The sequence below is a fragment of the Fusarium redolens genome (assembly GCF_020744475.1).
Source record: "Fusarium redolens strain MPI-CAGE-AT-0023 chromosome Unknown BKA55scaffold_8, whole genome shotgun sequence".
NCBI lineage: Eukaryota > Fungi > Ascomycota > Sordariomycetes > Hypocreales > Nectriaceae > Fusarium > Fusarium redolens.
This window is the reverse complement of record NW_025763671.1, coordinates 938,265-965,177: the sequence shown is the minus strand read 5'-3', so window position 1 is coordinate 965,177 and position 26,913 is coordinate 938,265. Positions and strand designations below refer to the sequence as shown.

The window sequence follows — 26,913 nt, the reverse complement described above, 5'->3', positions numbered from 1 at the left end:
GAACGATGGTGCATAGAAGCCAAGCTAGGGTCTAAGCCTCGCACTTTGCAAAAAGCCCTCCCCTTCCAGCACTACCAATCTCTCCCAAAGGGACAGGGGAGCGCTTAGAAGCAACAACCACTTACTGACAGCGAGGCATATCCATGCCAATCACGTCTCGGTCATCACGGTCCCTGTCGCCGGCTCATCAACCTTATTCAGTTACGATGCTCTCTTGTCATTGGCTGTTGATGCGATTGATGAGCATCTCGTTTCTCATCGCTGGAAAATTAAGAACCAAGCGCTGCATCACGAAAAACTAGAGCAGTCCAAGGCCCAGGTCGAACTAGGGACCCAAGGCTGTCTCAAGCCTTTGGTCATAGTCGTATCTTATTAAGATACTAGGAACAAGCTATTTTCGGTTCTAATGACCGCCTCAGTATCGTTTTGCGTCTTGGCTCGCATCGAATATCTATTTTTTGATCGGATTCCCACTCACCCGAGTTGTATACTACGCTTTGCCTGAGAGTTGATAGGCATTGAACGCAAAGGAGATTAAGTCAGTAGCTGTGCGAAACCTCGAGGCAACCATCTTTCCAGAAGGCAACCAAGTTGGATATTAGCCCTTATCCTTTATTCGCGCAATCATGGCTGACCCTTGCTGAAAACGATGTTCCTCTTCGCCAATACCCGAGACACAAATGTCCGACAGGAGTTGACGGCGTCCTTCACTTTGCTTCAATTCGAGCCGCTTGCTTGCACACAACCCCTGCCTAAGCGAGTTCCCCCATGTCTCCTTCACGCGGCTATTGAGCTAGGCTCATGAGAAGTCGGTCTGCTCTCCCATCAACCACTAATATGGCCGTGATCTTCCCAAAAATTTTGAGACAATAGGTAATTCCACCATTCTTTTCTCGTCTTTCAGCGACTCATAGATTCTGCTATCGCTTCACAAGGGAGGCAACCGACATTGACGTGTTGGGGTTCATGACCGATTTTGCCACAAGCCTGAGATGAGGTTGAATGCTACGTTGCTGGTAAGGTAATGGTGGGCGAATCAAGATTAGCCCTGAATAATACCAGGACCCGACTACTCCGCGAACCACTGCTAGTTTAGATTAGGCCATTCACGTTGGCTTGGTTTATTATGGTGTGGCAGGACGTCTGTCGGTTATGATCGGCCCCCTTGACTCAGGTACGCATCATGGCTGCTCATGGTCAGGTTTGTGGTTCCGATGTCTTTAGGTATCATGATATCAAAGTCTAGCAGGTTGGGCTGCCATTGATCGATTGAACCTGTTTGGAGTTTGGACAAACGGGACTAGGGTTCAAAAGCAAATCTCACATCCTAGTTTATCGTGAGCCGAGGCTCCCCTGGCCATCTGCCTGAACGGTTTAGGGCCCGAAGAGTTCATGACAACGGTTTTGATCGACATTCAGAAACCCCAAAGCCCTGCAACAACAAGTCCCTGAAATCTCTCATGAAAGGGTGCTGGAAGTATCGTCTCCACGTCCCCAGATTTCCCCGCAAACTGAGCGGACAGCTACCGATGCGAGTTTTGATGTCGGCTTCGTTCAATTTCGTCTTCACGTGCTATATACTTTGTTATCACGTAATAGTATTGCTGTTTTGACTAAAAGTCGGACCAGGGGCATTCCCAACACGTCTAGCCAAGTTCTTTGGCAGCCACCCTTGATCTCCAACAGCCCCGACAAGAAGATGGAGAACCTTACCGACCCCGCGTCTCTTGGTGTTGGTGTGTCATGAGATTGCCAACGCGGGGATGGCCAGGTACCCTCATGCACATAACCTCTCTTTAAGTTTCGGCTCCCGATGAACAACTTGGGCTGTTTGTCTCGGAGTCTCACCGTCACTGACTTGGCTCGTGCGGCTTCAACAGTCGATTCTCCTCAGGTCCCTTGTGCCGAGTATGGAAAATCGTCAAGCCGCAAAGGGCCGAGCCCTTAATAGCATGATGGTGGTTCATAGATCAGCCACACCACTCCTTTAATGCAGGACTTGGACGTTTGTAGAAGGCAATTTACGAGATCCAAAGGAGTTGAAGTCACCGCCAGCACATTTCCAAGTCCACGCATGCCCTGGTAGCCATGGAACCTCGTGGACATGAAAGCGTTGGCGTGCTGCGTGGTATGGCTCTCCGCTCTCATAGTGCAAAAGTTCCACTTGATTCACATAGACGACGGGTTGAGATGGGTCTCGTGCGCGAACAATGCTCCGGAAATCATGAGAAGGCTGATAAAGATATCCTGCCTGTAGCTTGGCTCTTTGAGTTCTACGTCGACCGTCCAAATACGGTATGCATTCCTCCAGACAAAGCGGGACGGTCATCACCATAAGAATGCTCCCCATTCGTCCCCCGCATTCCCCAGACTTTCGGTGATGGGCTTGAGATGGTCTGGAGGGGCGGAGCAATTCTAATAACGGACGAAGCAACTTCTCTCCACACGACACGAGAGATGGGTACATAGTTTTTGCAGCGCAGTGCCACATAGCAGGTCACCATACTTTCGAACGACGTGCATCGCGTTAATATCGCCGAAATCTGTCCTATCAACACGCTTCAAGACCCTCAGGCAAGCATCGCAACAGGTCTTGCTCGTCAGACAGGTGGATACCTAATTTGCGGTATTCAGCTGGCAACGGCATCCGAAAGCTCACTCCCCTATCTCTTATTCGCCGCTTGTACGTAATTCTCAAGCTGCCTTGATACACAAACCGATGAAGGGCCGGTAGCGTTACCCATAAGGCAAAGAGGCTGCAAAATCTCTTTACCTTTGAGTTTTTCAGTCTCAAGCAATTGCAGTTTTACTTCTCGATACGGAACAGTCTCAAAAGCCAAGTGGCTAGTGGGCTTGAGTTTGACGATCTTGAACCTGCATTTATTTGGCTCCCGTCATTTCCCTTACCGCTTGGTGTTGGTGTGCGGCCATTCTGTGTGGGGGAGGGTGGCATTGCAGACTTCTGGAAATCCGGGGAAGGCAACGCAGAAGAAGGGATGGCGGATGCGATGTGGCATGTCGTGGTTATCCAAGGTAAAAGTTTATTCAGTATCTGACACGGAAGGCTTTCCGCCCCTCAGTGCAGGGTATACAGATTGTGGCTTTCGGCCTCTCTCGGTGCGCGGTGGACGATCAGTGATCGACACTCGGTAGGCTGATGGCCAAGTCTGACGGTGGCTTGATCAGGATATCCAATCAATCCAGCGTACAGGCGAGCTCAGAAAGATGACGACAATGATGATGATGTCGTTGTGTGGCAGCTCGAGATAAGCCTTTTCTGATGGAGTGTGTGAACTGCAAAAAATCTAGGGTAGGGAACAGCGACGTCAGGACGGATATCTGAGACGGTAATAATGAGCCTGGCTTTAAGTGGTTTGACGTTTTGGCTAAATCCGGGTGATTTTGGATCGAGATCTATCAACCAATGTGACAGATGAAACCATAGGGCTGCAATGCATATCACCAAACAACAAAGATCTTTGCTTGTTGAGGATATATGATGTTGGTTCGGTTGACCACCACAAACAGATGATATCACAACCATGAGTTTATGGCAATCATCTACAAAGCCCTCGTCCAAAGGATTCTTCACCTGGATAAGTGACGGCAAGACATCAGTTTGTTATCGCGAGCATCGGCATCACCAGATACTGGGATATTCCGGGGCTTGCTCAAGATGGTTTCTGGGCATGGTCTTCATCGAGGTATGGCAGGGTAGTTGCCCTGAAAACATTACCATTTCACTGGACAAAAGATCAACAATTCTACCAACACCTTAGGGTAGCATTCTCCGACAAGCTGTTGGAACAAGGGCAACTAGGCCGCACCGTGTTGATTGGATCTGGACCGTTGATTCAGGCTGAAAGCTTACTCTCATGATCAGATCGCAATGCCGAATTTTCCTATTCGATCTGGCACCAGGCGTAGTCGGGAATCATTCGCCGCGTTTAGATCTCGACCAGCGATGAGGATCATCAGATAGGCCTGTATGACATGGTGGTCACTCTGGCCTTGGCGCCATCTCTTACTGTTGGATATAATATCTTATACGGCTCTTTTGCGGTTGTACAACTTCGGGGATTCCGGTGGTCTAGGCAGCAGATTCCATTATTTTGATAATTTACTCCCATATCGACATCCATTGGCAATAGTAGGCGCTGACACATTCGCGTATCGTAGAACAGAGTATGGGACTCGGAGAAATAAGGTATTGAACACAGGCGTGTAGGACTTGATGTTTGTTAACGTTGCACAGAGAGCTTATGGCGTGGTGATGTTTGTTAACGTCACTCGGTGTTTTGTCTCGAGGGTCTGACAAGTAGACCAGCTTACCTTGCTCTAGACCTTGTCCTGGACCCCCTAGATGATCGAGACTTGAGGGATGCTTTTAGTAGATGTGATGACAACAGCTTTTCCCCCGAGTAAAACGTAATCCTCAGTCAGTCTTCCAACGTAATGGACACTCAGCATGACATATTGAACGGCGCCTTCGTAAATCTGCAGTGGAACCCCAAGGCATGGTGATAGTAGGCTTTGCATTATAGATGTTTGATTCGGGATCTGCTAGCTCTTATTTCCTCCAAGGCATCATTAGACAAAGGTGGCTTAATCTACCCCTAAAGCTCGGAGGCATCCCATGATGTGTACATCAGATTAATATGATGAGCTGAATGATTTAGAATGGGTTAAATTCCCAGACACAGCCTTTCAAGGAACTCCTTAACTGTAAGTTTCTGGACTTATGATGAAAGTGGAGATTAAGTCGTACCATACGAGACTTTGACATTAAAACATCTCCCTGAGACCCGAATCCCTTGTCATAAGGTCAACTCTATTAGAAGTTTGCGACAAAATGCCGTTTCCTTGAGAGGAGCAGAGACAGACAGGCCTGTCCCCCATACGTCAAGGAAACAAGGAACCAAGTGATTACCGAGAACATCGTCTTTTATTTTGGCATAGCTGAGTGTTCAGGCCATCACATGGTATAAGCATATGGCCGAATCTGTTGAAAGATCGTAAACCAAGTTCTTGAAGACTAGGGTTAAGCAAAGGCGAGGTTCTTGGATACTACGATCAAGAGTTGTCCACCCGTTTGTCCGCCAAGGTCCATGAAGAATCCTCAAATCTCAATGCTGTTGTACAAAGCCATTGCTGATAGTTTAGAAGCCCCAACATCAAACCCCGTGAAGGAAATTAAAAGTAGTCTTGGGCAAGAGACCATCTGTATCCTTGAACTAGGGTCAACTCAACATGTCTTATATCTTGTGACGTTCATGGCGAAGCGCTATGCAAAGGCTCAGACTGGTGAACTCCTTTCAGCTGATCGCTGGCCTGCGCATCTTGAAATGATACAAGATATTGCTCCAAGCTCGAGACAGCCCACGACTTTCGTGACCAGATTTATTGATGCCGAGACCTTTAATCGGTGTCTTGTAATCAAGTCTCCTAGGTTCTTTTGGTATAGATGCAATTGATATTGACTTGAACAATGCTTCCTACGACAAGAGAAGTAGGAAAGGACAACGCATGCGGCCTAGGAGAACTGACAACAGATTGTGGTTGGCCATGATACAAGACCCTACAGTAACGGATTTCCAGAAACATCAGAAGGATGATACGACCAAACCATTAACTGAGATAATCTAATCGGGAAAATACCACTGCGGAATTTGTTGGATAATAGGATGTAGTTCAAAGTATTAGTGCCGTTTTTAAACCGTTGCCTACCGGAATTCCGCTCCATCAAGGATTAATGAGCGTACTATTCCACAAAACAGGGATGAATAGGCAGCAGACGAAATAAATGAAATTATTGAGAGACCTAGCTCAATGATAAATGAAATATCATAAAAATATATTCGGTTCCTGAAACAGCTGCCTGGCGATTGTCGCTTGGAGGCTTTGCGGGTTGTGAATCATGCAGGGTAGCTTGGTTTGAGTGAGTGACTTCAGCTTTGGGTTTCGCATTCACCAGTGCACTCATATCCTAAATCATCTCTTAGAGCATGGAGTAATACCTTTATAGCGAATTAAGTTGAATTCTCTAGCTGGAGCTATGTCTAAAGCAAGTCAGAAAATGGGCGCTTGCGGCAACAAGCCACTTTAGATGCACACTCAGACGTAGCACATTAGGTATCACATATCACAACCGCAACAAACAAAATTGTGTACCACATTAATTTCTCTGCCTTGGTCCAGCTCAGCTCAGTCAATTGAATGATCAGTATTCAATAATATTTACGTAGAACGACCCTGTCACGTGTAATAGGGGGTTGCTGGGTCAGAGCGCCACACCAGTGATTGCAGTACAAATCGTTTAGGCACCATCATTCATGAAGAGGTATATCAGGAGAGTATCTCAACGGAGAGATTGATTCTAGTCAATAACACAAAATTCAAAGTTTCTAATCCCCATTGATCTTACGAATCTCGTTGCAACCATGGATCAATTCTTTCTTGATCACGCTCAACGCTATCAGGAGCTGGTGAATCGCTTCAAACCAGCACCTGTCAAATCCAAGACCAGCAATGAAGAATCCAACCCTGATATCACTATTGCTACTCGCCTTAGGCCGATGCTAGATGATGAGAAAGAAGGGGGACAATTGGTTGGCGCCTTTCCTCGAAACAACGCACCTGGCGTGATTGACTTACACGAACTACGGAGACCAGTCAGGGGACCTCCACCTTTGGTGGTGAGTACAAGATCTCTCTTACAAAGCTATAGAAGGGTTACTAACTGAATGGAAGACCACAAACTATCGTGTGGATAGGGTCTTCAACCCCGAAGACACAACCGACGGCATCTACCAAGAGCTCGTCAAACCTCTTGTTCCCTGGGCCTGGGGCGGCGGTGTTAGCACCATGTTCGCCTATGGCCAGACAGGTTCAGGCAAAACATACACTGTCAGTGGCCTCGAACGTCTTATCGCCGAGACACTCTTCTTGGGTGATATCCAAGGCACCCGCAACATCTTCATCTCCATCATCGAACTCGCGGGTAACTCAGCCTCTGACCTCCTCAACGCTCGCAAACCCATCTCAATCCTGGAGGACTCCTTCGGGTCGACTCATCTCGCTGGTGCTTCAGAGTATCACGTTACAGATGCGGATACTTTGATCAAGCACATCAACAATGCGGCATCTTTCCGACGGATTGCTTCTACGCAGAAGAACGACTCTTCGTCCCGCTCCCACGCTATCTGCAAAATTCGCCTCGAGAACCCTGAGCTCCCCCAATCTGACGATGGGCTTCTCTATCTGATTGACCTTGCCGGCTCGGAGGCCGCAAGAGATGTTACTGAGCATTCAGCCCAACGCATCAAAGAATCTCGAGAGATCAATGCTAGTCTTTCTGTGCTCAAGGACTGCATCCGTGGTAGAGCAAGTGTCGACGCTGCAGGGCTCGCCACTGGCAAGAAGGTCTATGTACCATTTCGACAGAGTGCTCTGACCAAAGTCCTCAAACACGTTTTTGATCCTGCTGCTGAGCGCAGCTGCAAAACTGTTGTCGTAGCCTGTGTCAACCCAAGCTTTCTTGATGTCGGCGCAACGAAGAACACGCTGAGATACGGAGAGATGCTGAGAATCACCGTCCCTAAAGCTGCGGCGCCGAAGTATGATGCTTCCAAGCCGAGTACTTGGCCTCAGGATCTGCTCCATGACTGGATTCTCAAGAACGTAAGTTGTTTAATGTCCACTGGCTGCCGATAACCATAACCTGCTAACACTATTTGCAGTCTGGCACCCCGCCCGTTTCACCTACGGCTCTCGCATCGCAAGAGACAGGTATCCAACTCCTTCGACTCCCTGTTCCAGAGTTCATCACACGCTGCCTCAAGACCCCGGGAGTCACGCTTGAACAAGCGACCGCCTTCCAGGCCAAATTCTGGCGTCTTCACATCGATTCACAGCGGGCCTCTAACAACAAGCCAAAGACGGGCCAGAAAGACGCCAAGTCAGAGAAAGAAGAAGCTGGGAAGCAAGGCCTTTCAAGCCAGGACCCAAGACCCGAGATGGCAGATGTTCCATTCAAAGAGCGTCTTCGACCAGGAATGGTGGTTAGCTGGAACCCGTCTGATGACACTTCAGGATTCTATCGCCTTCCTGGACGTAATCTAGTCATGATCCTGAGCCCTGAGGGTGAGGGAACTTTCAGATGCGCTGTCACTATTCCTGCAATCATGCCAGGAGCTTTTGAGATTTACCTCTGGCAGCAGGTTGTCGCCCAGGTTGATACCATGGAAGCGGAGGTCTTGCTCGAGTACGATCCTGGAACTAGGTACTACTATGAAAACGTGTAAGATGAGTAGCTGGAGAAATTGGGGTGAGATCTTGGTATGAGATTGTTTGTTGCTTGGGTGTAAGTGAGCCACGGATGATTGGAGGGTTGTCTATGGTATCACATAAAAGTTGTTGCAGTAGTGATTATACTTCGGAAGTACATAGTAAAATGATTTATCTGTTTGTTGGGTAACCGATTGGTACGTCGAAATTATTTCCGATGTGATGAATGCTGCCAAGCCACAAAGCTTCATGATTATCAGATGTCATGGGCAGAACACTTCAAACTTGGGTTCAGTCCTTATATTAGTTTATGTAGCATTACGCATGAGCCTAAGAGCCCCCATTAAAACTTCATAATCCTTGTGCCGCTGTCTTTCCCCCACAGGGTATCTCATTTTAGATTGAAGGGGTTCAACGTCGACACCTTTTGTCGTTCACTTATCTCAAATTAAGCCTCAGCCTTCTCAGCAAGAGCCTTAAGGATAGGCTCCTCCAGACTCTCGGGCTTAGTGGTGCTAGCCCAGCGTCCCTTGACCTTTCCATCACGTCCAACAAGGAACTTCTCAAAGTTCCACTTAATACGCTTGAGACCCAAAAGACCCGACTGCTGGTCCTTGAGCCAGGCCCAAAGAGGGTTGGTGTTGTCGCCGTTGACCTCAGTCTTCTGCATGATGGGGAAAGACACGCCGTAGTTGATCTGGCAGAACTCCTGGATGTCGTCGTCGGTGCCGGGCTCTTGGCCACCGAACTGGTTGCAGGGGAAGCCGAGAATGACAAAGTCCTCAGGGTACTTCTCCTTGAGCTTGGTCCAGAGCTTCTCAAGACCAGCGTACTGAGGAGTGAAGCCGCACTTGGAGGCTGTGTTGACGATGAGGACGACCTTGCCCTTGTAGTCGGCGAGGGGAACCTCTTGACCGCGCTCTGAAATGTGTCAGTTGGGGATATGAAAGAGAGTTATCATGAAAGTGGTGTGGTCAAGGCGGGGTATGAGAGGGGGAGATACATACTGTCAAGAGGCTTGAAGTCGTAAAAGCTGGTAGCAGAAGCCATGTTTAAAGTTGTACTCGGATGACGAGTATAGTTATGAGTGATATTTCTCTGGTGAGAATTGCTGTGTTTTGTGTTGAGAGGTGAAAATGGCGGGGAACGAAAAGAAGTCGTAGTGGTGGTGGTGTAGTATTTATTAAGCCAGCGGGAACTGGAACTTGATGATGGCCGTAAAGTCAACCAACGAGGAGCAGTAGCACGCCACAGGGACATTAGATAATTAGTGATAGGTACAGGTGCAGTAGAATTGGTAGTAGAGTAGCAGGGGATAAACCTGAAGAAACAATTCAAGTTACACATAAACGGTAATTGATTGCATGGAGACTGCTTCTACACTTCTACAAGCCTCGGCACTTGACTCCATTTTTGGTTTGGTGACGTATTCGGGGTGGAGTGATCGGGGTCTCCAATTCCGCCGGTACCGAATTTACATAGATAGTTGTAGGTATTTGGAATTATCATACTGACATTCATGAATTGTTTTATGTTTCAAGTTTATGTGAGCTGAATTATAACAGTAGGATATATCTGATCAAAAGCGGTTAAAGTGCCCAGCTGAAGACTATCACTCGCTAATCAGAACAAGCTTGACATGCGCTATAGACATAGCTTCAACTGTATAACTTGATATCAGAGCCTCTTCCTTTCACAATCGGTCTTTTTATATAATTCTGCCAATCCCTCTTCTTCTATTTGGAATCAATTGATATCGGTGCAACACTCCGCCGATTTATTTCATAGCTACTCCCCGGCTCGGTAATAGCTCCGGTTCGGATTTCGGAGCTGCCCCACTAAAAACATCCATGGATTCTCACAGGAGCGGCCGCTTTATCTCTTATCGATAAGATCAATCTTGAGTGCATGTGGCGGTGGTGGCGCGGTCTATACGTCACTTACTGTACCCCAACTCTTCCGATTCCCATCTGATCGGACGCCAAAACGTTGATCATGCATGCCCATGACAAGTACCTAGACTACAGCTTGAATCTTGCTTATCAACTCAGTTTTGTTCATTTCAAGTCAGGTTACTCGTGTCCTCTTGGATATGGACGCAAAGAGAAACATCGTCGTCGTTGGTAAGTCACCACGCCACTTACAGTACTCTCTATTATCCTCGTCATATCTCAACAACCTCATCTCATACATCGGACCACATAAGGCTGATAAAAATATCAGGAGGCGGCATCATTGGCTCAACCACGGCCTACTATCTAACACGCCATCCGAAATTCAACCCAGCCTCTCATACTATTACCCTTCTTGAGGCTGCCCCTACTATCGCACAAGGTGCATCAGGCAAAGCTGGCGGTCTTCTCGCCCTCTGGGCTTATCCAGAATGTCTAGTTCCTCTCTCATATCGCTTGCATGCCGAGTTGGCTGCTGAGCATAACGGGCCTCAGAGATGGGGTTACCGCCAACTCGGCTGCGGAAGCTTTGATGCTGTCGTGACGCGCGACAAGATTAAGTCACTCCAAGCTAATGGAAACGGAAATATAAACGGCAATGAGAATGGAAAAGACTGGGAGAAACTACCGAAGCAAAATGGCGCAGCAAAAGAACTCCTAGAAGCAAGTATTTTACCGGAGGATCTTGACTGGGTAGACCATAGCATCATTAACAGCTGGTCTGAGATGGGCGCACCTGGAAAGACAGAAACATCTCAAGTGCATCCCTTACATTTCACAACAGCAATTGCAGAACTCGCTCAGCAAGGGGGCGCTCAAATACACACCCACGCCAAGGTAACAAAGATAAACTCCACAAAGAATGGCGTCGAAAGCATAGAATATCTAGATCGCAACACTGGCGAGACGAAGACCATTGCCAGCGTGACAGATATAGTCGTGGCAGCTGGTCCATGGACCAACAAAGTCTTGCCTCGGGCCAGGATCGAGGGTCTAAGAGCGCACAGCGTTGTCTTCGACGCAAACGTTAGCCCGTATGCTGTCTTTACAGATATTCAGCTCCCTCCGGATTTTATCCCTGTGCATCGTGCTAAGATGGGGCAGAAAAGGAGACATAGGGGCAATGTTGATCCGGAGATTTATGCGCGGCCGTTTAATGAGGCATATGCCTGTGGTAAGTTCACCAAATGAGTGCAAAGGCCAATTCTGACTTTAGCAGGCGAACCAGATACAAATGTCCCGCTACCCGAGACAGCAGATCAAGTAGAATGCGACGAGGCTCAATGCGACGACATAATATCATACATCAGCACTTTCAGTCCCGTTTTGGCCGCCGCGCCCATCAAGGCCAAACAAGCATGTTACCTCCCAAGGCATATTCGCTTTGGACAGGAGAGTGGCCCTTTAATCGGCAGAACGACTGTGCCTGGGCTATTCGTTGCTGCAGGACATACATGCTGGGGAATTCAGAATGGTCCTGGAACGGGCAAGCTCATGTCCGAGTTCGTATTTGACGGAGGAGCGAAGAGCGCGGACGTTGACAAGCTGGATCCTCGGAAGTTCAAGGTTTAACGACTCTTGAGTAGTTGGACAGATATAGACGATTAATGAATAACGTGGACTCGTCTTGGCATGGATTTGGTGTACCATTCTTAATAGCCTCGTGTGAGCAAGATGAAGAGGCGAGTCTGAAAACCAGCGACTCCATTACAAGATGAGATTCAGGCAAGACGTGTTTTTCTCACAAGAAATGTGAAAACTGTTATAAGAGCAGCTGTCTATTTTATTCCCGGTACTGGTTATATCAAGAGGTTGGCACTGAACATACCTTGGTAGGTAGCGTCCCACTTCTCTCTTATCGATAAGACATTGCGATCAAATTTTGGCGGGCATTTTTTGGAACGTCTCAACCGTCTCGAATTATTGACATCTCAACCAACACAACAATTCACATTGACAACCATGGGTCGCGAACTCCAAAAGAAGAAGGCTCGCTCAGGCCGGCAGCCTATCCGTCAACTTAACAGATCCAAGAAGATTCTCAACCCCCGAGGTAACGATGCCATTGCGAAGAACTGGTACGCCCAATCCCTAAGTCACATCCAAAAGCGCAAAGCTGACTCCTCAAAGGAACAAGAAGGAGACTCTTTCTCAGAACTATCGTCGTCTCGGTCTCGTAGCGCGTCTTAAGGCTCCTACCGGTGGAACAGAGAAGAAGCTCGGCGCAACCACAACCCGCGCATACCCCAACGATCCCTTCTCCATCGCCACCATCGAGAACGCCATCGTATCCGAGGCACGTGTCGAGCGCGATGCTGATGGGAAGATTATTCGTATCCTCGGCGAGGCCAAGCCCAACCCGCTTAACGATCCTCTGAACGACCTCGACAACGACAGTGACGCTGAGCCTGCCGAGGAGTGGGGCGGTATTGAGGACGACGCTGATGCGACCGATGTTGTCAAGACCCTTCTGGAGCAGAGCAAACAGCCTGACCTTCCCAAGAAGAGGCATCAGAGTACCCGGGAGAAGGAGTGGTTGGATAAGCTCGTGGCCAAGTATGGCGACGATGCAGTGGCTATGGCCAGGGACCGAAAGTTGAACCCTATGCAGCAGACCGCAGCTGATATCGCCAAGCGAATTCGCAAGATGAACAAGGAGTAGAAGCGGGCTACATGGAAGGAAAACAGGGCTTTGCGTGATCAGTGTGGGATCGCTAAATCATCAAGTATGGAGCATCAAAACTGGCTTAGAACAGAAGGCGTTGGGAGTTGGATTCGAGCATCTTAAAATATAAGACGTCGTGTATGTTTCATTTCACACGGCCAAACTTTTATACTGTCCAAAATACAGGATAACTGCAAACATGAGAGGAATCCAAAATGCCTTATATATATATGTGCGTGCGTGCAATGTCTAAACCATATGCAGCCAAAGGCTTCATCCATCTTCCTTGTCTCTGCGCAAGTCATGATGTTGTTGAACGCCCCTCCTCAATCAGAGGCGTTATTTACCGTACAAAACATGTGAAGCCGCATCCCAGACGCAGGCGTTTCCCAGGCTACTCCACACCCAATCAAAATGAACACCGTTGCATAAAAAGAGACCAATATATCCTTTCTTTCATTTGCGTGCTGCTGCTACTTAGTGCCCCCTATCGTAGTTGCCGGCGGGGAATTGTGCGGGGACATCCTCGTAAGGATGACCACCTGTTGGGTTGGCGTAGCTGGCTGGCATTGATGGAGGAGCACCGCCGGAGTGGTACTCGGTGTCGTTATCGAAGAGGGTGTTGTTTCGAGGGGGAAGGGCACCGAAACGATCGGGATCCTCATCGTCGGCGCTATAGGGATTGGCATCGCCGTAGCGAGAGTGGCTGTTGTAGCTGTTGTTGTTGTAGCTACCACCGTAGGCACTGCCTGAGGGTTCGTGATCGTCCATGTCGACTCGCTCGTAAGCCTCATCGCCGTGAGGGGCCATAGAGAAAGCAGCCTTATCGGGATCGATGTTGTCGCTGCCCATCTGGCGGTTGTCGTAACCTGGCAGGATATTGTGGTTGTTATAGTAGTTGAGGGTGAAGGCGGAAACAAAGGTTGAACCAGCGAAGAGGAGGCTACAGAGGAGGTTAGTTACATATTCAGCTGAGATCAAGTTGAAGCACATACGTTACCAGAACACCACAACCAACAACGCCCTTGCTAATGCTGCAGGCCTTTCCGCATTGACCAGCGGCATTGTAGGCAGCCTGAGTAGCAAAAGCAGATAGCCACATGATTGTGAAAGCAGCGTCAACAGCAAGCATGGCATGCGGTTGAGCGAAGCGACGAGTGCGGCCCCATCGGGGAGTCATGATGAGGAAGATCCATGCTGGGACAGAAAGGAAACACTGCAGATGACGTTAGCTCACCATACACATTGTCAAATAACCGTAGAAATGTTGACATACCACTGCAAATGTCCAGCCATTCCTTCCATTGACCTCTGCGTCCTTTGCATTGAAAACACCAATTTGCAAACACCATGCGACCAGAGATAGAATGATCTGGAAAGAGTGAAGGCCCAGTTTCAGGTTGGGGACGATGTCGGGGTCGATTTCAAACCGCATGTTGGAGGTTGATGTGAAGACTTTCGAGATATGTAGGAAGGAAGATCGGAAGAAGATTCGAGAAAACAATCTGCTCGTAGAAAAAGCCAAAAGTCAAGCTACGAAAGTATGTATGTGTCTTGTTTGTTGGCTTTTTCAGCTGAAATCGCAATGGCTTAGTTCGTCTCAAACCAAGATGAATCGGGTCGTCGTCAATGCCTTTGAATAGATGAACTCGCTGGTATCTATCAGATGAAAATGCAAAAATACAAACAAAGAGCGTTATCGTTATTGAGAATGTATGTATAGAATGGTGTTATTTTGTGTTGACAGAGGGTCAAGTCGTTGGACGTTGGGTCGAGTGTGAATTTAGTTCAATGGTGCTGGCGCTGGTGCTGGTCAACTTGGAAACCGAACCCTGACGAAACAGGTTCCAGTTCTACTCAGGTTCCCTGGCCAGCGGGACCTCCAGCATGACGCCCGCCTAGACTGGGGCAGGCCTAAGCCTCCACTGGCTGGCCACGCGTTGCTAGACGCAACAGCGCTGCAGTGACAGGGCTATCTTGGTGTGGCTGTGTGGCTTCGTCTTTTTCCTCTAATGGAATCAATAACCTGAGTCGTTCGCCAGATTATCGACTAATTAATCGACTATGTCAGCGCTAAATCCAGGGGCTTAATACCTCTAAGACTCGATAAGTCAAAGATGCCTTGTGAAATTTACTGTATGCCCAAGGACTCGCCAAGGCATTACGGATACATACATCAAATCACCATGCCACAGCTGCGCCACTGGAGAAGAATTTAGGGGACCATAGCGAACAGAGTCAACAACCAATTAAACGCACTGGATTCCGAAATCTGCATAGCGGTATCTAAATTTATGCTTCAGCTGAGTGACTGGCCTCGGCAGCTTCATCGTCATTCCGACTTTTATATAATCTTCATCCGAAGCGCTCTACATATGTGGTTACTTTGAGCGATCCGTGTTGCTCTGCTATAAAATCCAACGGTTGCCAACCCACTAACAAACAACATGATCAATCTGCACGAGGACACCAAAAAGGACTGACGCCACGATCATTACGCAGCTTTGTTGACTTTCATGACGTTGCTTATCCGGATGTTGCGGATGCTTCGCTGTTGTGTTGTTGCATTAGGTTGCTCGGCAGATGCATCATGAACACGAGGTGAATGTGACCCTTTATTCATTAGACTCACATGATGAGTAACTAAACATTCACTTGATGATACAATGCAAACCTTGACTCTGATCAAAGTGTCACTGATGGATCATGTTAAAATGTCGCAATTACGCGACAGGAGCCACAGCGGATCCCAACGGGGCCCAAGTCCAACCTAATCTGCCTCTGAAACGGTCACATCAACAAGGGTCTATTACCTCCACCTATCGTTTTCCATTGCTATGTATCGACATGGGAATAGCTTCAGTTTTGGCATTTTTGTAAGATGTCAAAAAATCTTGATCGACCATTGTGAAATGGCTCATCTTGGATAAAGCAATGAAACAAATCAAATGCATGTATCTCATAATAACTGCCATGTCTTCTACTACAGGACTCTGGCTTCGTTTGATGAGTAGTGACTCGAATTAAGCACTGGAAAATGGCAGTCCTTAAGGATCCGCGCAGTAATAATTACTCCGTCTCCAGAGCTCACTCCTCAAATCTGAATTGCAAGGCTATCTTCTCCTTATCTCTATCGGTTGTACTCATCAGTACTGAACCTCTCATATCATTAAGGGGGAATGAATGTATGGCTGACTCCCGAAAACTTCATACTCTCCTCAAGAAAGCTCGCGGCTCAGATCACAGCTTTCCTGATATCTCAGAAGTGATTTTCAGATCTCTGACTATCACTGCAACGTCTCTGTCCCTCAGTTCATCTCGACCACAGGTTTATACCGATGGCGGAACGTTTGAAGATAAAAGAGCAGCCTTGCCATCGGACAAGTTGGCACTGGAGCTCTATCGGATTCAAGTCACCACATGAAAGAAGGCCAGCACAACTTTACCCTGGGTATGGTGTTTTAGTTCGTGTTCTGCCGATTCTCGAGCCCAGTGAAAAGGGTCAGTCCTCATGCGATGCAACGTATATCTCACCAAGAAAAGAGAATATACAAAGAAGCACAGCATCCACACCTATAAAGAGCAGATTCTATTACTTGAAATGACACCATTATCAGAATCTCCATGACAGAAATTGGCTGCCACTGCTGTGAAGGAGCCTCACTTTACCAAAGTTAACAGTCGACATACCTGCAGCATTTGCTCCATGCTCAATAGCAAGGGCATCACTTACTACTCATATGGCCTCCTGATCTTACGGTAAATGAGAGAGTTCTGCGGCTTTCCACGGGAAGCCCCCTTGCTCTCATCATTCCCAAGAAGCTTGACCACAATTGACTAAGGAGGGGTGTTGTTGACAAGACACAAGTTCAGTCAGGAGTGTGTATGCTCCAGTTCCTCCTCGAACTTGGCTACGCCTGAAGCAACACATACTGGAGAGAAGCCTCTATAATAGAGTTCGCATGATCGATCCAGAGTAAGGCATTGTACCAATCTTTGATGCAATGTTGTTGAGAGCGAGTTGGGCATCAAGTGTGTTCAACGGAAGTATCAAGATGGAAGAGTTGATGTTAATCCAAGTGGTTGATATTGAGAAAGGGGAAGGTCTGCTTAACGTGCTCTGAACTGCACTACGTCTCTTCAAGGTCATGATTATGTCAAACATTGCTGTGTGTTATCCCTGTAGTGTCTAGTTCAACAGTTCAGTTCAGTTGATTCAGTTGTCTTTGTTCTCGTACATTTGACGTCACCTTTCATCAACTTGTCTCACGATGCCCTCATTTGTCTTGAACTAACCTACAAACGGGAGATAAGTCCACCAAGGAATAGGCATCACCAGAGTCGACAAGTCCTCAGAAGAAAGTTTTCTCGATCTGACACGTGGCTGACTTTTGTGCTCTTGTGTATCCCCAGAAGACTCTCCTGACAGCGAAACTTTGGGGCTTTTCTCCGTGTGTGTGGTGCATTACGCATTGAAATTTATCAGATCTGCATCACATTACCAAAAGCCTTCACGCCAAGCTCAGTATGGGAATGGCTTCAGTACAGGGAATCCATTCATAACTTAATCGGAAAGAGACTTACCACATTCTCTCCGATGTGCCCGATTCCATCTGACCAAGCAATGCACCCAATCTCATCAAGCCTCCCTCCTGCACCACGGGTTTATCTTGAAAGTACATTTAATGTTTATTTATTGGGGGCATCTAGCTAGTATTTTTACTATTCTACTTTCCCCCGAATGGCGTTTTGTACGCTCTGGTGGTATCTTGTTCTTCCATAGTTGGCCGTGGTAATCATTATTAAACAGATAAAGAAACATTTCCGAATATGGATGAGTTATGCAACGCCGACGCTGAATGCATTCCTGAAAATCTCCCTCGTTTTTTCCCTTGTCGTTTTGTTATTTTATTGGATGTTTTATAACAGAAGTGCTATAGGCACAAGCACAGCTATAGCAACACCAGCTGGTGGGTGTTTGCTAGCTGCTGCACCGTCAACATCTTTCGACGGAGCTGCTTCAGCTGCGTCAAATCTCATCTTGGCGTAGCTATTAATATTTCTGGATGGTTTTCCAGGGTTCTTTGACTCGGAGTCATCGACGTTAGGGCCAGATTTGCTTGCAAGACTGAACTTGACAAAGTCGGCTGTGTCTGGTCCCTGGCCACTGTACTGAATGGCCTTGTGCTCAAGGACAGTGTTTTCAAGAGGTCGAGTATTGTTTTCATTTGAAGGAGAATCAGTAGCTTCTGTATCAGCTACTTGGGTTCGTAATGTTGAAGGACGCTCGAAGGCAGTCTGGGCAGCGAGTGTAGCTGTAGGTACACTCTCTTGATATGGCGAGCCACCGCGAGGATATGTCATCGTTGCAGTAACTGGCTCATCACCGCAGATACTGCAGGTCTCGACACCAGAAGTGAAGCCATAAGGAACAGCAGTTGGTGTAGCATCAGCAGGCATAGCTGACATGCCCCTGTAGACTTCCTTGACTTGGTAAGGGAACTTGGCGATGCCTGATGGTGAAAAGACATCGAGTGTTGTGGTGTATGTATTTGTGTAGGCACAGTCTGTGCAGAGACAATCCTCGCATTCAGGCATCTCAACAGTCCAGTACTTGTCAGTACCTTGTGTTGGCTCAGCCTGACCGAAGCTCGTTTGGGTTGCACTGAAACATTCTGTCATAGTGCGCGTGGTGTAAGTGTATCTCTGTGCAGCAGCCTGTGTAGACCACAAAGCACTGAGGAGAATAAAAAGGTGCTTCATTATGAGGAAGAGAAACGGTTTAGTTGAATGAGTGAGTGAGACAGAGAATCGTGTGTGAGACAGGATCTACGGTAGATATCTATTTAGGTCTCGAGAACGCCCGTTGTTGGTTCCTTGCAGATTTCCCCCTGCATCACCGTAACTCTATCTCACAGCCCAGATCCGTTCAACCAACTGCATCATAATTTTGTGAATGTGAATGTGACCCATCACATCGAGACCCTCAGCCTCAGAGATCAGGGTCGGCCGCTTCAGTGAGGACAAGATGCATAAGCAGGTACAGGATGAGCAGAAATGCCCATCACGATCTACGAGATCTAAGCCAAAACGCCAAAACTCTGTTCCGGAGAGTTTATTACATAACAGCAGACATTTGGACGTATCAGATGAAGCCATAACCACACACAGAGCTTACAAAGCTTGAGGGTTGTTCGGATGAAGTGCTCCTAAGCAGAGTCTCCGGATACAACTCCGGACGATCACTGGAGACTAGACTATCTTGGCTCCCGTAACGGGCCGTAGATCGGACAAAGGTTACACAGTGGCATTCTTTAGTGAGCCCACCATCTTGCTATTTCCGTAGAGTGTGGCGCCTGTCAAGATTCCCACTCGGAAGCTAAAATGATGCACTCACTGAACCCGTTGCTGAATGGCCATAGCTCCTGGGACTAGCACTGAAGCATTACACGAAGTTTAAAGTTGACTCAACGGTTCTTCAGCAGAGACTCAGGACACAAGAATCTTGGCGGCCCCCCAAAGCAGAAGTTTGTCGTACGGATTTGGATACTCTGAACAAATCATGACTTGTTAGCAGAACAGAGGCGAAATATAGTGTTTTGATCAACATAGAACACAAAAGAAACGGTACGCAATTAGTCGATCTTCACTCAAGGGACCAACAGACAGTACAGTCCAGACAACGCCTCACTCTAATGATGTACCTTCTCGCCACTCTGCCCTACAGAAATAACGCTTGAGGAAATAACAGACGCTGTACCATCGTCGTCTGTGCTTGACTTGACTTCACTTCACCTCAGAGTCTAGCCCGCGAATCTCTTTCCGAATCTGGCCACCACCCATCATCAGAACAGCCTTTCCGCAGCATTTCTTAACGAAACCTCTTACACTTGAATAAACTTTACCATCAAGCGAGGTGGCTTTTCGGTGAAAGCGGTAGGGGTGGCGTTCCAGGCCTCGATGTCTCAGATGGTGACTTGATCTAGACTCTTAGTTCAGAACGCCATATCAAGGACGACACAATTCTACAACATATATTCACATATACTTTGCAGGAACTTATATTTCGATGAAGTCTTTAACTATAGACAGTGCTTAAGCCATCCTACGGCATATATTCCCGTAATTGATTAGTTGACGGAAACTAATAGTTAGCCAGGCGACCATTCAGCCCTTCAACAAGTCCGTCGGCCGCCGTCTCTGAAAATCTCGTGGTCAGGCGCTCTATAGCTCTAGCCCTGAGTCATCTCCGTTTGAAATGTCCGGAAGCTCAGGAGCTTTGACCGTCGTCTTTGTTGTAAATAACTCCGAAACTATTGTCCCGTCTGTATAAGACCGCCATATGACCCTTCAGTTGCACAACTCCAGGAATGTGAACATCCCTTGAACAGCATGATATGATAGAAATATTACTCTTGGATGGTGTAAGCCGAGAGTGAAATGCCTACTCGTCCAATAAGATCGATCTTTATCTAGGACATATCATAAAAAGCTTGGCCAGAAGGAATGGTCCCCAAAAATGACAAAGTTAATTAGTGTCTCGAAACGGTTGTTTTCTGGCTTGCCAAGCTCAACTTGCGTAACACTAAACTCTTTAAGAAGATTTTACACAGCTTGGGTGTATGATTCAAAGTTTTAGGGGTGTAGCAAAAGTCATGAGTTTCCATTCGTAACTTATGAAAAGCAAGCCTACGCATATTCTTATGAAGATATCACCAGGGGCATATCTTTCACAGCGGAGATTATTAGCCTAGACAAAGAAGTATTAAAACACAATCAATATGATAATTAATTATGAGGGAAGTTCTATCGTATCCGGAAAAGGGCGTATCGTTAGCAAATTAAGTGGCTGAGATCTATGCCTACCCCCTCTGTCTAGATTCTCGACTCTGCCCGTATACGCTCCAATCACGAATCTAGAGCAGCCAAAGATCTATACCTACATTACTTGCTGTCGATTTTATGAACGTTCATGTTTGCATGTTATGTCGGAACCACAGAAGCGCCGGTCCTCAGTGGTTAGGAGGTCGATTGCACAATCGCAAGCCAGCTGGTTTTCCCCAGAACCAATGGCCTGCTTCAGTCCTCAGAGCTTTGCTATATAGTCTTCATCCACTTTCTGCCTGGCCTGGCCCAAGCCTTCAAGCTAATTTAAGCAACACGAGACTCATAGAGTACCCAGGCATGATTGTTTTCCTGCTCTTGGGCTGGACCAAAGTCTGGGCATTTCGAGGATCAATGTTGATAGATCTTTCAGGAAGACGAACGTAGGAAAACTGTTTATCGACTTTGAGATTAGGGGTAATCGGCATTTGAGGGGAGTCCCTATTGGAGAAAGAGCTTCGGTATGTTGTTCGGCAACGTCTTTCGGGTACTTTTGAACCAGTCTTGGCTCACTACCCCCATCAGTCATGGCGCTGAATCGGCCTGCGAGACAGGGCTAGACACGAAAGTCGGGGCAAGTAATTGTTGTACTTCTTCGTATATGACATCTGCATCAAGCCTTTGGTTACTCTAGGCAGTAGGGGAAAGCCATATCGATATGAGTATAGCCTCGTCAGACATTATTCTCTTTCGGCGTAAGCTCTAAAGTGAGTTCTGAAGAGTCAGCCGAGGCATTCTTGCTGGATCTACCTATAAGTTTCTCATTTGCTGTACTCGGCCATAGTGACTAGTCGTGGCTTGAATCGAGCTAGATCTGATAGGGCTGGTGCGATGTAAGCTATGTAGTAATGTTTCATCTACGAAGTCATTCTAAAGTTCAACGTTAGGTATAAGATGAAAAGTCGGTGTTGATGATTCTTGAAGACCAAAGTTGAAAGATGAAGAGAGATCGGTATTCTCTGAGACTCTAAGGGAGCCACCTTTCAAAAAGCGTCTTACTTGTGAAAGAAGATTAAAGTGGAAGTTGTACCTCGTTACTGTTACTAATTCCATTCAAGCACTGGCTGACTCCGTACTATCCATGCCTTCAATTTTTCACATTATCCACGAACATCCGCGATTTACTACATGTCTACCTAGGAGGGATCTTCAACTACTGCTTCAATCTTCTCCTCCAGCATTTTCAATTTCTCTTTCTCCCGACTCTTGATAATCCCTTACGATATGATCCTCATTTATAAGTTCGCTTCGAATATAATCATCGTCTCTCAAGAGTCGAATGAAGGGTGTGCTGCCTCATGAGCGAGATACACAATAGCCCGATGATAGCGAAGGCCAGCAGTGTAAGCCACACTCCCCTGAAGGCCTCTACGAAGGAGCTGATGACGCCGTCATACCATCCTTCAGGAAGGTGCTTAATCTCATCCAGGTCGTCTCTGATGCGGCGAATCTCATCTGCAGCCCCAGGCTCGGCGCCGAATCTGTCCCAAAGTCTAGCTTTGAGGATGTTTTGGTAAACGGCTGATCCAATGGTAACTCCCACAGTACTACCGAGGCTGCGTGCCAGATCTAAAGTTTATTAGCAATGCGAACTCAACAAAATACGTCTAATCAACTCACAGGTTGCAGAGGTGATAACAGCCTGCTGAGAGTGGTCAACAGCAGCAATGCATGCCAGCAACGTCGTCGTGAGGGTTGCACCATATCCAGAACCGATCAAGAAGAAAGAAACCCCCATCAGCCACTTGGGACTATGCTCACTTTGGATTGTGAGAACCACAACTCCCGCAATAAGGAAGAGCAAGCCCACTACACCCAGCTTGGTGTATTTTCCAGTTCTCTTCATGATAAATCCCGAAACAAGAGATCCCACTGAGATGCCGATCGGTGATGGGAGGATCTGGATGCCAGATTGTGTGGCACTACTGCCAAGAACCTGCAGATACAGAGGAACATAGAAGAGCGCCCCCATGACCGCCATCGTACAGGCAAGATTGCAGAGACAGGCATTCAAGACAGTCCGATCGAGAAGAAGCTTTACTGGTATGATTGGCTGGCGGGCCTTACTCTCCCAGAACAAGAATAAGCCGAATGTGATGAAAGCAAGAGGTATCGTGGTCAGCGGGAGAGGATGAGTCCACGGCACAATATTGCCGCCCGAGTTGAGGCCCAAGAGCAGAAATACCAAGAAAGAAGATGTCAAGAATGCCCCCATAAAGTCGATGCGTGCAAGGAACGACTTATCCGACTGCTTAGGAGGAACCCTGACCAAGAAATGGACTGCTACAGCAGAGACAAGTACTGGAGGTACTTGGATCAAGAAGGCAAGTCTCCAGCCCTGTGACGTGTGATCATTAATCAAGCCGCCAAATACACCACCCAGCATTGCACCAGATCCATAGCAGATGTTACCTAAGCCCTGGATAATGCCTCTCTTACGTAGAGGAACCAGGTCTGAGCCCAGGAACGTCGAGATGCTCATCAATCCACCACCCCCAATACCTGCGACAACACGTCCTATGATCATGGTGGTCTGGTCATGGGCCAGACCGCAAATGAGATTACCGGCTGCGAAGAATATATTGCTGAATACGAGACCCGGTCCTCGGCCAAAGATGTCTGTCAACCGCCCCGAAATAGGTTGGCATGCGGCATTGGAGATGAGGTAGGCGGTTGCAAGCCATGACAATAGGCTAAGGGATTGAAATTCGCTCGAAATTGGTCCTGAGAGAGTCGCAATAATAGTCGAGTCAATGGCGCCCAAGAAGACTCCGATCCATGCTGTGCCGAAGATGAGAACCAATCGGCCAGTTGATACCTCCTCAGCAACAACAGTTGTCTCTTCTTCTTGTCCTGCCGGTACACCTCGATCAGGGTCATCTCCTTGAGCTTCACTTGGTGGCTCGGCATCTTGATTCTGAGATTGACTCGTAGACTTGAGCAATGGGGTTCGTTCATCGCTGAGTGCATTCGTGCCGCTGGCAGATTCACGCATCTTTAATCTCACCAAGTAATTGAACAGAAGAAGAAACAATTGAAGGAAGACTCAGTCCGGCGGTTAGAACAGTTTCATATATCTTCGTATAAGACTTATGTAAGATGGAGTTGAGGATTACTGACAAAAGGGCGTTGTTGATATCCGTGGTTACAATCGGCGACTATCGGCCTATCCGAGCACCCGCTAGTATCAAAAAAGGGTAATCTTTCAATCGAGATAAGAGCCCCAAACGGGATGACGTGGGGGTTAAGTAGCCAATGACGTCGACGGTATTCCGGGGTAGGGTCCAGGGTAAATTTACGCCGCAAAGAGAGCTGGAATTAAACTGATTACCTATCTTACCATCATAAGGGAGAAGAAGTTGCAGTTACTCATTATCAGAAGGATATTCCAAGTCAAGTAAGAAAGTCATCGTCTTTGTTTTATTACTATGAACTATTGAAAACTATTGGAGGTTGGTGAAATAGTCCACGTATGATGAAAGCCAAGTACATGAATTGCAGAAGCGTGGGACCAGAAAAGCTGGGCCACAATCCCTTTATGGGCCGGTCTACAGTCATGACCGATGAGGTCGCTATACATGAAGGCATGACAGTTAACAGTTGATGTTTTAGGGGCATCATGTGAGACGACGCGTATTTATGTCCCATCGCTCATGATAACACGTCATCATGAGTAGGTTCACACAAGAGGCCATGATAGTTCGGCTTAATCTTTTTGTTCATTTACACTCATAATTTTATAATCATGACCAAGTCCAGACGGCAGCAGGTCCATACCCAAATCCATGTCTAGTCCATTGGGTCCTTTTCGTCATTAAATGCAACGCTATGCAAACTCATACCCTACCATATAAGTGGTCTTTCAATTGGACAAGCAAACAACAGATTCAAACATCGATCGTGAACTATAGTGAGTTCTCGATCTCCATGAGCTCCTTGATACCCTCAGCAATGCCCTTGGCTTGCTCAGGGGTGAGACGGGGCAGAGGTCGTCGAGGGTAGCCACCATAGCCGTAGTAGCTCTGGATAGCAGACTTGGTACCGGCAATGGCAGCCTTGGTCAACACCCAGTCAGCCTTGGAGAGCTTCTTCTGGAGAGCTTGAGCCTCGTCCGTCTTGCCCTTAACGTAGAGATCCCAAACCTTGACACAGGTCTTGGGCATGACGTTGGCACCACCAGCAATGATTCCGCTACCGCCGCTGACCAGAGTCTGGATGGTAAAGTCGGCAATACCACCGAAAGCAAGGTAACCAGAGCCTTCTTGGAAGGGAGTCTTGGCATCGGTAGCGAGAGCAACCCGGGTGAGTTTACCGGTGCTTCCACAGGTGAACTTTGTGCCGACGATGTTGGGGTGCTGGCCAAGCTTGATGAGGAGATCACTGTCCATGTCAAGGCCAGCAACAGCACCAGGATAGTTGTAGAGAATGATGGGGATAGGGCTTGCATCGGCGAGGTCGGTGAAGTAGTTGTAAATGGCGTCCTCACTCATCTGGGCCTTGTAATAGGAAGGAGGGAGAACGAGAGTGGCAGCAGCGCCAACCTCAGCGGCCTGCTTGCTCAGCTCGATAGTGCCCTTGACACTACCCTCAGTGGCTCCGAGGAAAACGGGAACGGATTGGAAACCAGCCTCATCCAGGGCCTCTCGGGTAGCCTTTGTGACAGCGATCTTCTCCTCACGTGTGCAGTGAACAGCCTCGCCATTAGAACCCATGGCAACAAGACCAGCCAGGCCGGCTTGACCTAATCGCACGGCGTGCTTCTTAATTGTGGGAATGTCAAGTTCCTCAGTCTCGGGGTCGAAAAAGGTCATGACAGGGGCGTAGATTCCGGTAGGCAGCGACTTGGGAGTGGCGGCATGGCCATTTTGGCCATTGGTAACACCGTTAGAAGTAGTCATGATGAGATGTCTAGTGTGATTGGGGATGTTTGTTGGAGAATGATGACTAGTGGAGTATGAGAGACGACAAAGATGGAGGAAAAGTAAAAGACAGACAGCAACAAACAAGAACGGAACAGGACAAGCCGGGGTTTAAATGAAACGGAGAGGGACTTTATAGCTAGCATACCTTACCATACGGTAGCGTATAACTCTCAAGACATCATGTCGAATGGAACCGACAAATCCTTTTTCGGTACCTTCGCTACGCTACGCTACTGTACCTCACGGTAACAGTAACCAGTTTGGGGGTGGATTCACCTCGGGAAGTCAAGTGCTCAAGGGACCGTGTGGGTATTGGCTCAATCGTCCCCCAATTGGAGTAATGCAATGCAAGTCTGGAGAAGAGAGGACCACCAAAATATCCATTTGCAATGGTAAGAGTTGCGCAACATTCGGCAGAGAAAGCTCAGAGGCTATGAGACTGTCATACGTCGTCACGTAACCTGGTCTCACCAAGTAAATTGAATGCTCTGAGCAAGATAAGGCACTGCAATACCATATCATATTGCGGCTAAAGTCGACGGACAGATAGATAAAACCACCTGCAGGTAGTATACCCAAGCCAAGAAGATGCCAATATGACCGATTGCCTCTTCAGCTGCCGGGTGATCTGTTTGATAGGATGCGAGATCGGCACTTCCGATCAGAGCGAACCACAATCACAAATAACTCTCGCACTGACATCTATTGATGCATCCTCTTCCATCACCAGTTTCAATGCTGGCTAGAACAAACGTGGGGAGCCGGTTAGGCGGGACGAACAAGAGACGGAGGCTTGAAGGTCCATGGAACCGTTGGATCGCTTGTCAAATCCATGTCCAACATCCCGCGCTGATGTCGATTAGCCGGCCGGGATATGAGCTCTACAGTAGTGTACATTGTGTAGGTCCAGGTGGAGAGTCACCCTTTTGCTTTTGACCCCGAGCTGACCAAGGCTTGTATTTTGCGGCGTCACGGTGTGTAAGAGAGGCAAAGTGCATGGTCTATTGAGACTGACCGGAAGGTGACCGGGCTGTGCTTGTACATGTCTGTACTTCCATGGAGTGTGTGCGCCTGAGTTAGTTGCTTACTTGGCAGTGTAAGTTTTGAGGTGAGGAATTTGGTGTTGGTGTTGATGGGGTAAGTCAAAGCCTCGCTCTGAGTGGGCGGAGAATTTCTAACGATGGTACCCCCAACGTGGCAGGTG

General features: G+C 47.7%; 9 protein-coding genes across 9 annotated transcripts; 4 read left to right on the top strand and 5 right to left on the bottom strand.

The window, feature by feature from the left end:
- Positions 1-2,088: 2,088 nt before the first annotated feature.
- Positions 2,089-3,139, top strand: BKA55DRAFT_539523 (uncharacterized protein; the record flags this gene model as incomplete). Its single annotated transcript, XM_046190143.1, has 3 exons — positions 2,089-2,295; positions 2,805-3,033; positions 3,081-3,139. 3 exons carry the CDS (start codon positions 2,089-2,091, stop codon positions 3,137-3,139), a joined length of 495 nt encoding a protein of 164 aa, XP_046049269.1.
- Positions 3,140-6,245: 3,106 nt separating this feature from the next.
- BKA55DRAFT_568419 (P-loop containing nucleoside triphosphate hydrolase protein) lies at positions 6,246-8,442 on the top strand. The gene is made up of 3 exons (XM_046192821.1): positions 6,246-6,695; positions 6,751-7,680; positions 7,740-8,442. Exons 1-3 carry the CDS (start codon positions 6,441-6,443, stop codon positions 8,301-8,303), a joined length of 1,749 nt encoding a protein of 582 aa, XP_046049268.1. The 5' UTR covers positions 6,246-6,440; the 3' UTR covers positions 8,304-8,442.
- Positions 8,443-9,818, bottom strand: BKA55DRAFT_568416 (thioredoxin-like protein). The gene is made up of 2 exons (XM_046192820.1): positions 9,294-9,818; positions 8,443-9,207 (listed from the first exon to the last, which is right to left on the bottom strand). The coding sequence occupies exons 1-2, from the start codon at positions 9,631-9,633 to the stop codon at positions 8,735-8,737; spliced, it is 813 nt and encodes a 270-aa protein (XP_046049267.1). The 5' UTR covers positions 9,634-9,818; the 3' UTR covers positions 8,443-8,734.
- Positions 9,819-10,378: 560 nt separating this feature from the next.
- Positions 10,379-11,810, top strand: BKA55DRAFT_511746 (FAD dependent oxidoreductase; the record flags this gene model as incomplete). The annotated part of the gene is made up of 3 exons (XM_046187740.1): positions 10,379-10,409; positions 10,510-11,412; positions 11,455-11,810. The coding sequence occupies 3 exons, from the start codon at positions 10,379-10,381 to the stop codon at positions 11,808-11,810; spliced, it is 1,290 nt and encodes a 429-aa protein (XP_046049266.1).
- A 195-nt stretch (positions 11,811-12,005) lies between these two features.
- On the top strand, positions 12,006-13,009 carry BKA55DRAFT_367379 (ribosome biogenesis protein Nop16). Its single transcript, XM_046185881.1, has 2 exons — positions 12,006-12,316; positions 12,369-13,009. The coding sequence occupies exons 1-2, from the start codon at positions 12,201-12,203 to the stop codon at positions 12,898-12,900; spliced, it is 648 nt and encodes a 215-aa protein (XP_046049265.1). The 5' UTR covers positions 12,006-12,200; the 3' UTR covers positions 12,901-13,009.
- Positions 13,010-13,380: 371 nt separating this feature from the next.
- BKA55DRAFT_539518 (uncharacterized protein) lies at positions 13,381-14,338 on the bottom strand (the record flags this gene model as incomplete). Its single annotated transcript, XM_046190142.1, has 3 exons — positions 13,381-13,846; positions 13,899-14,119; positions 14,180-14,338. 3 exons carry the CDS (start codon positions 14,336-14,338, stop codon positions 13,381-13,383), a joined length of 846 nt encoding a protein of 281 aa, XP_046049264.1.
- Positions 14,339-17,639: 3,301 nt separating this feature from the next.
- Positions 17,640-18,692, bottom strand: BKA55DRAFT_367351 (uncharacterized protein). The gene has a single exon (XM_046185880.1). The coding sequence runs from the start codon at positions 18,664-18,666 to the stop codon at positions 17,824-17,826; it is 843 nt and encodes a 280-aa protein (XP_046049263.1). The 5' UTR covers positions 18,667-18,692; the 3' UTR covers positions 17,640-17,823.
- Positions 18,693-22,045: 3,353 nt separating this feature from the next.
- On the bottom strand, positions 22,046-23,782 carry BKA55DRAFT_512024 (major facilitator superfamily domain-containing protein; the record flags this gene model as incomplete). Its single annotated transcript, XM_046187766.1, has 2 exons — positions 22,046-22,356; positions 22,408-23,782. 2 exons carry the CDS (start codon positions 23,780-23,782, stop codon positions 22,046-22,048), a joined length of 1,686 nt encoding a protein of 561 aa, XP_046049262.1.
- Positions 23,783-24,692: 910 nt separating this feature from the next.
- Positions 24,693-25,685, bottom strand: BKA55DRAFT_594138 (uncharacterized protein; the record flags this gene model as incomplete). The annotated part of the gene is made up of 1 exon (XM_046195631.1): positions 24,693-25,685. The coding sequence occupies one exon, from the start codon at positions 25,683-25,685 to the stop codon at positions 24,693-24,695; it is 993 nt and encodes a 330-aa protein (XP_046049261.1).
- Positions 25,686-26,913: the final 1,228 nt, after the last annotated feature.

Coding starts and splice junctions, on each gene's coding strand:
- BKA55DRAFT_568419 (XM_046192821.1), top strand. CDS start 6,441: ATGGATCAATTCTTTCTTGATCACGCTCAACGCTATCAGGAGCTGGTG. Junction 6,696..6,750: donor GGGGACCTCCACCTTTGGTG/GTGAGTACAAGA, acceptor ACTGAATGGAAG/ACCACAAACTATCGTGTGGA. Junction 7,681..7,739: donor ATGACTGGATTCTCAAGAAC/GTAAGTTGTTTA, acceptor CACTATTTGCAG/TCTGGCACCCCGCCCGTTTC.
- BKA55DRAFT_367379 (XM_046185881.1), top strand. CDS start 12,201: ATGGGTCGCGAACTCCAAAAGAAGAAGGCTCGCTCAGGCCGGCAGCCT. Junction 12,317..12,368: donor GATGCCATTGCGAAGAACTG/GTACGCCCAATC, acceptor GACTCCTCAAAG/GAACAAGAAGGAGACTCTTT.
- BKA55DRAFT_568416 (XM_046192820.1), bottom strand. CDS start 9,633: ATGTGTAACTTGAATTGTTTCTTCAGGTTTATCCCCTGCTACTCTACT. Junction 9,208..9,293: donor CGACTTCAAGCCTCTTGACA/GTATGTATCTCC, acceptor GACACATTTCAG/AGCGCGGTCAAGAGGTTCCC.
- BKA55DRAFT_367351 (XM_046185880.1), bottom strand. CDS start 18,666: ATGAAGCACCTTTTTATTCTCCTCAGTGCTTTGTGGTCTACACAGGCT.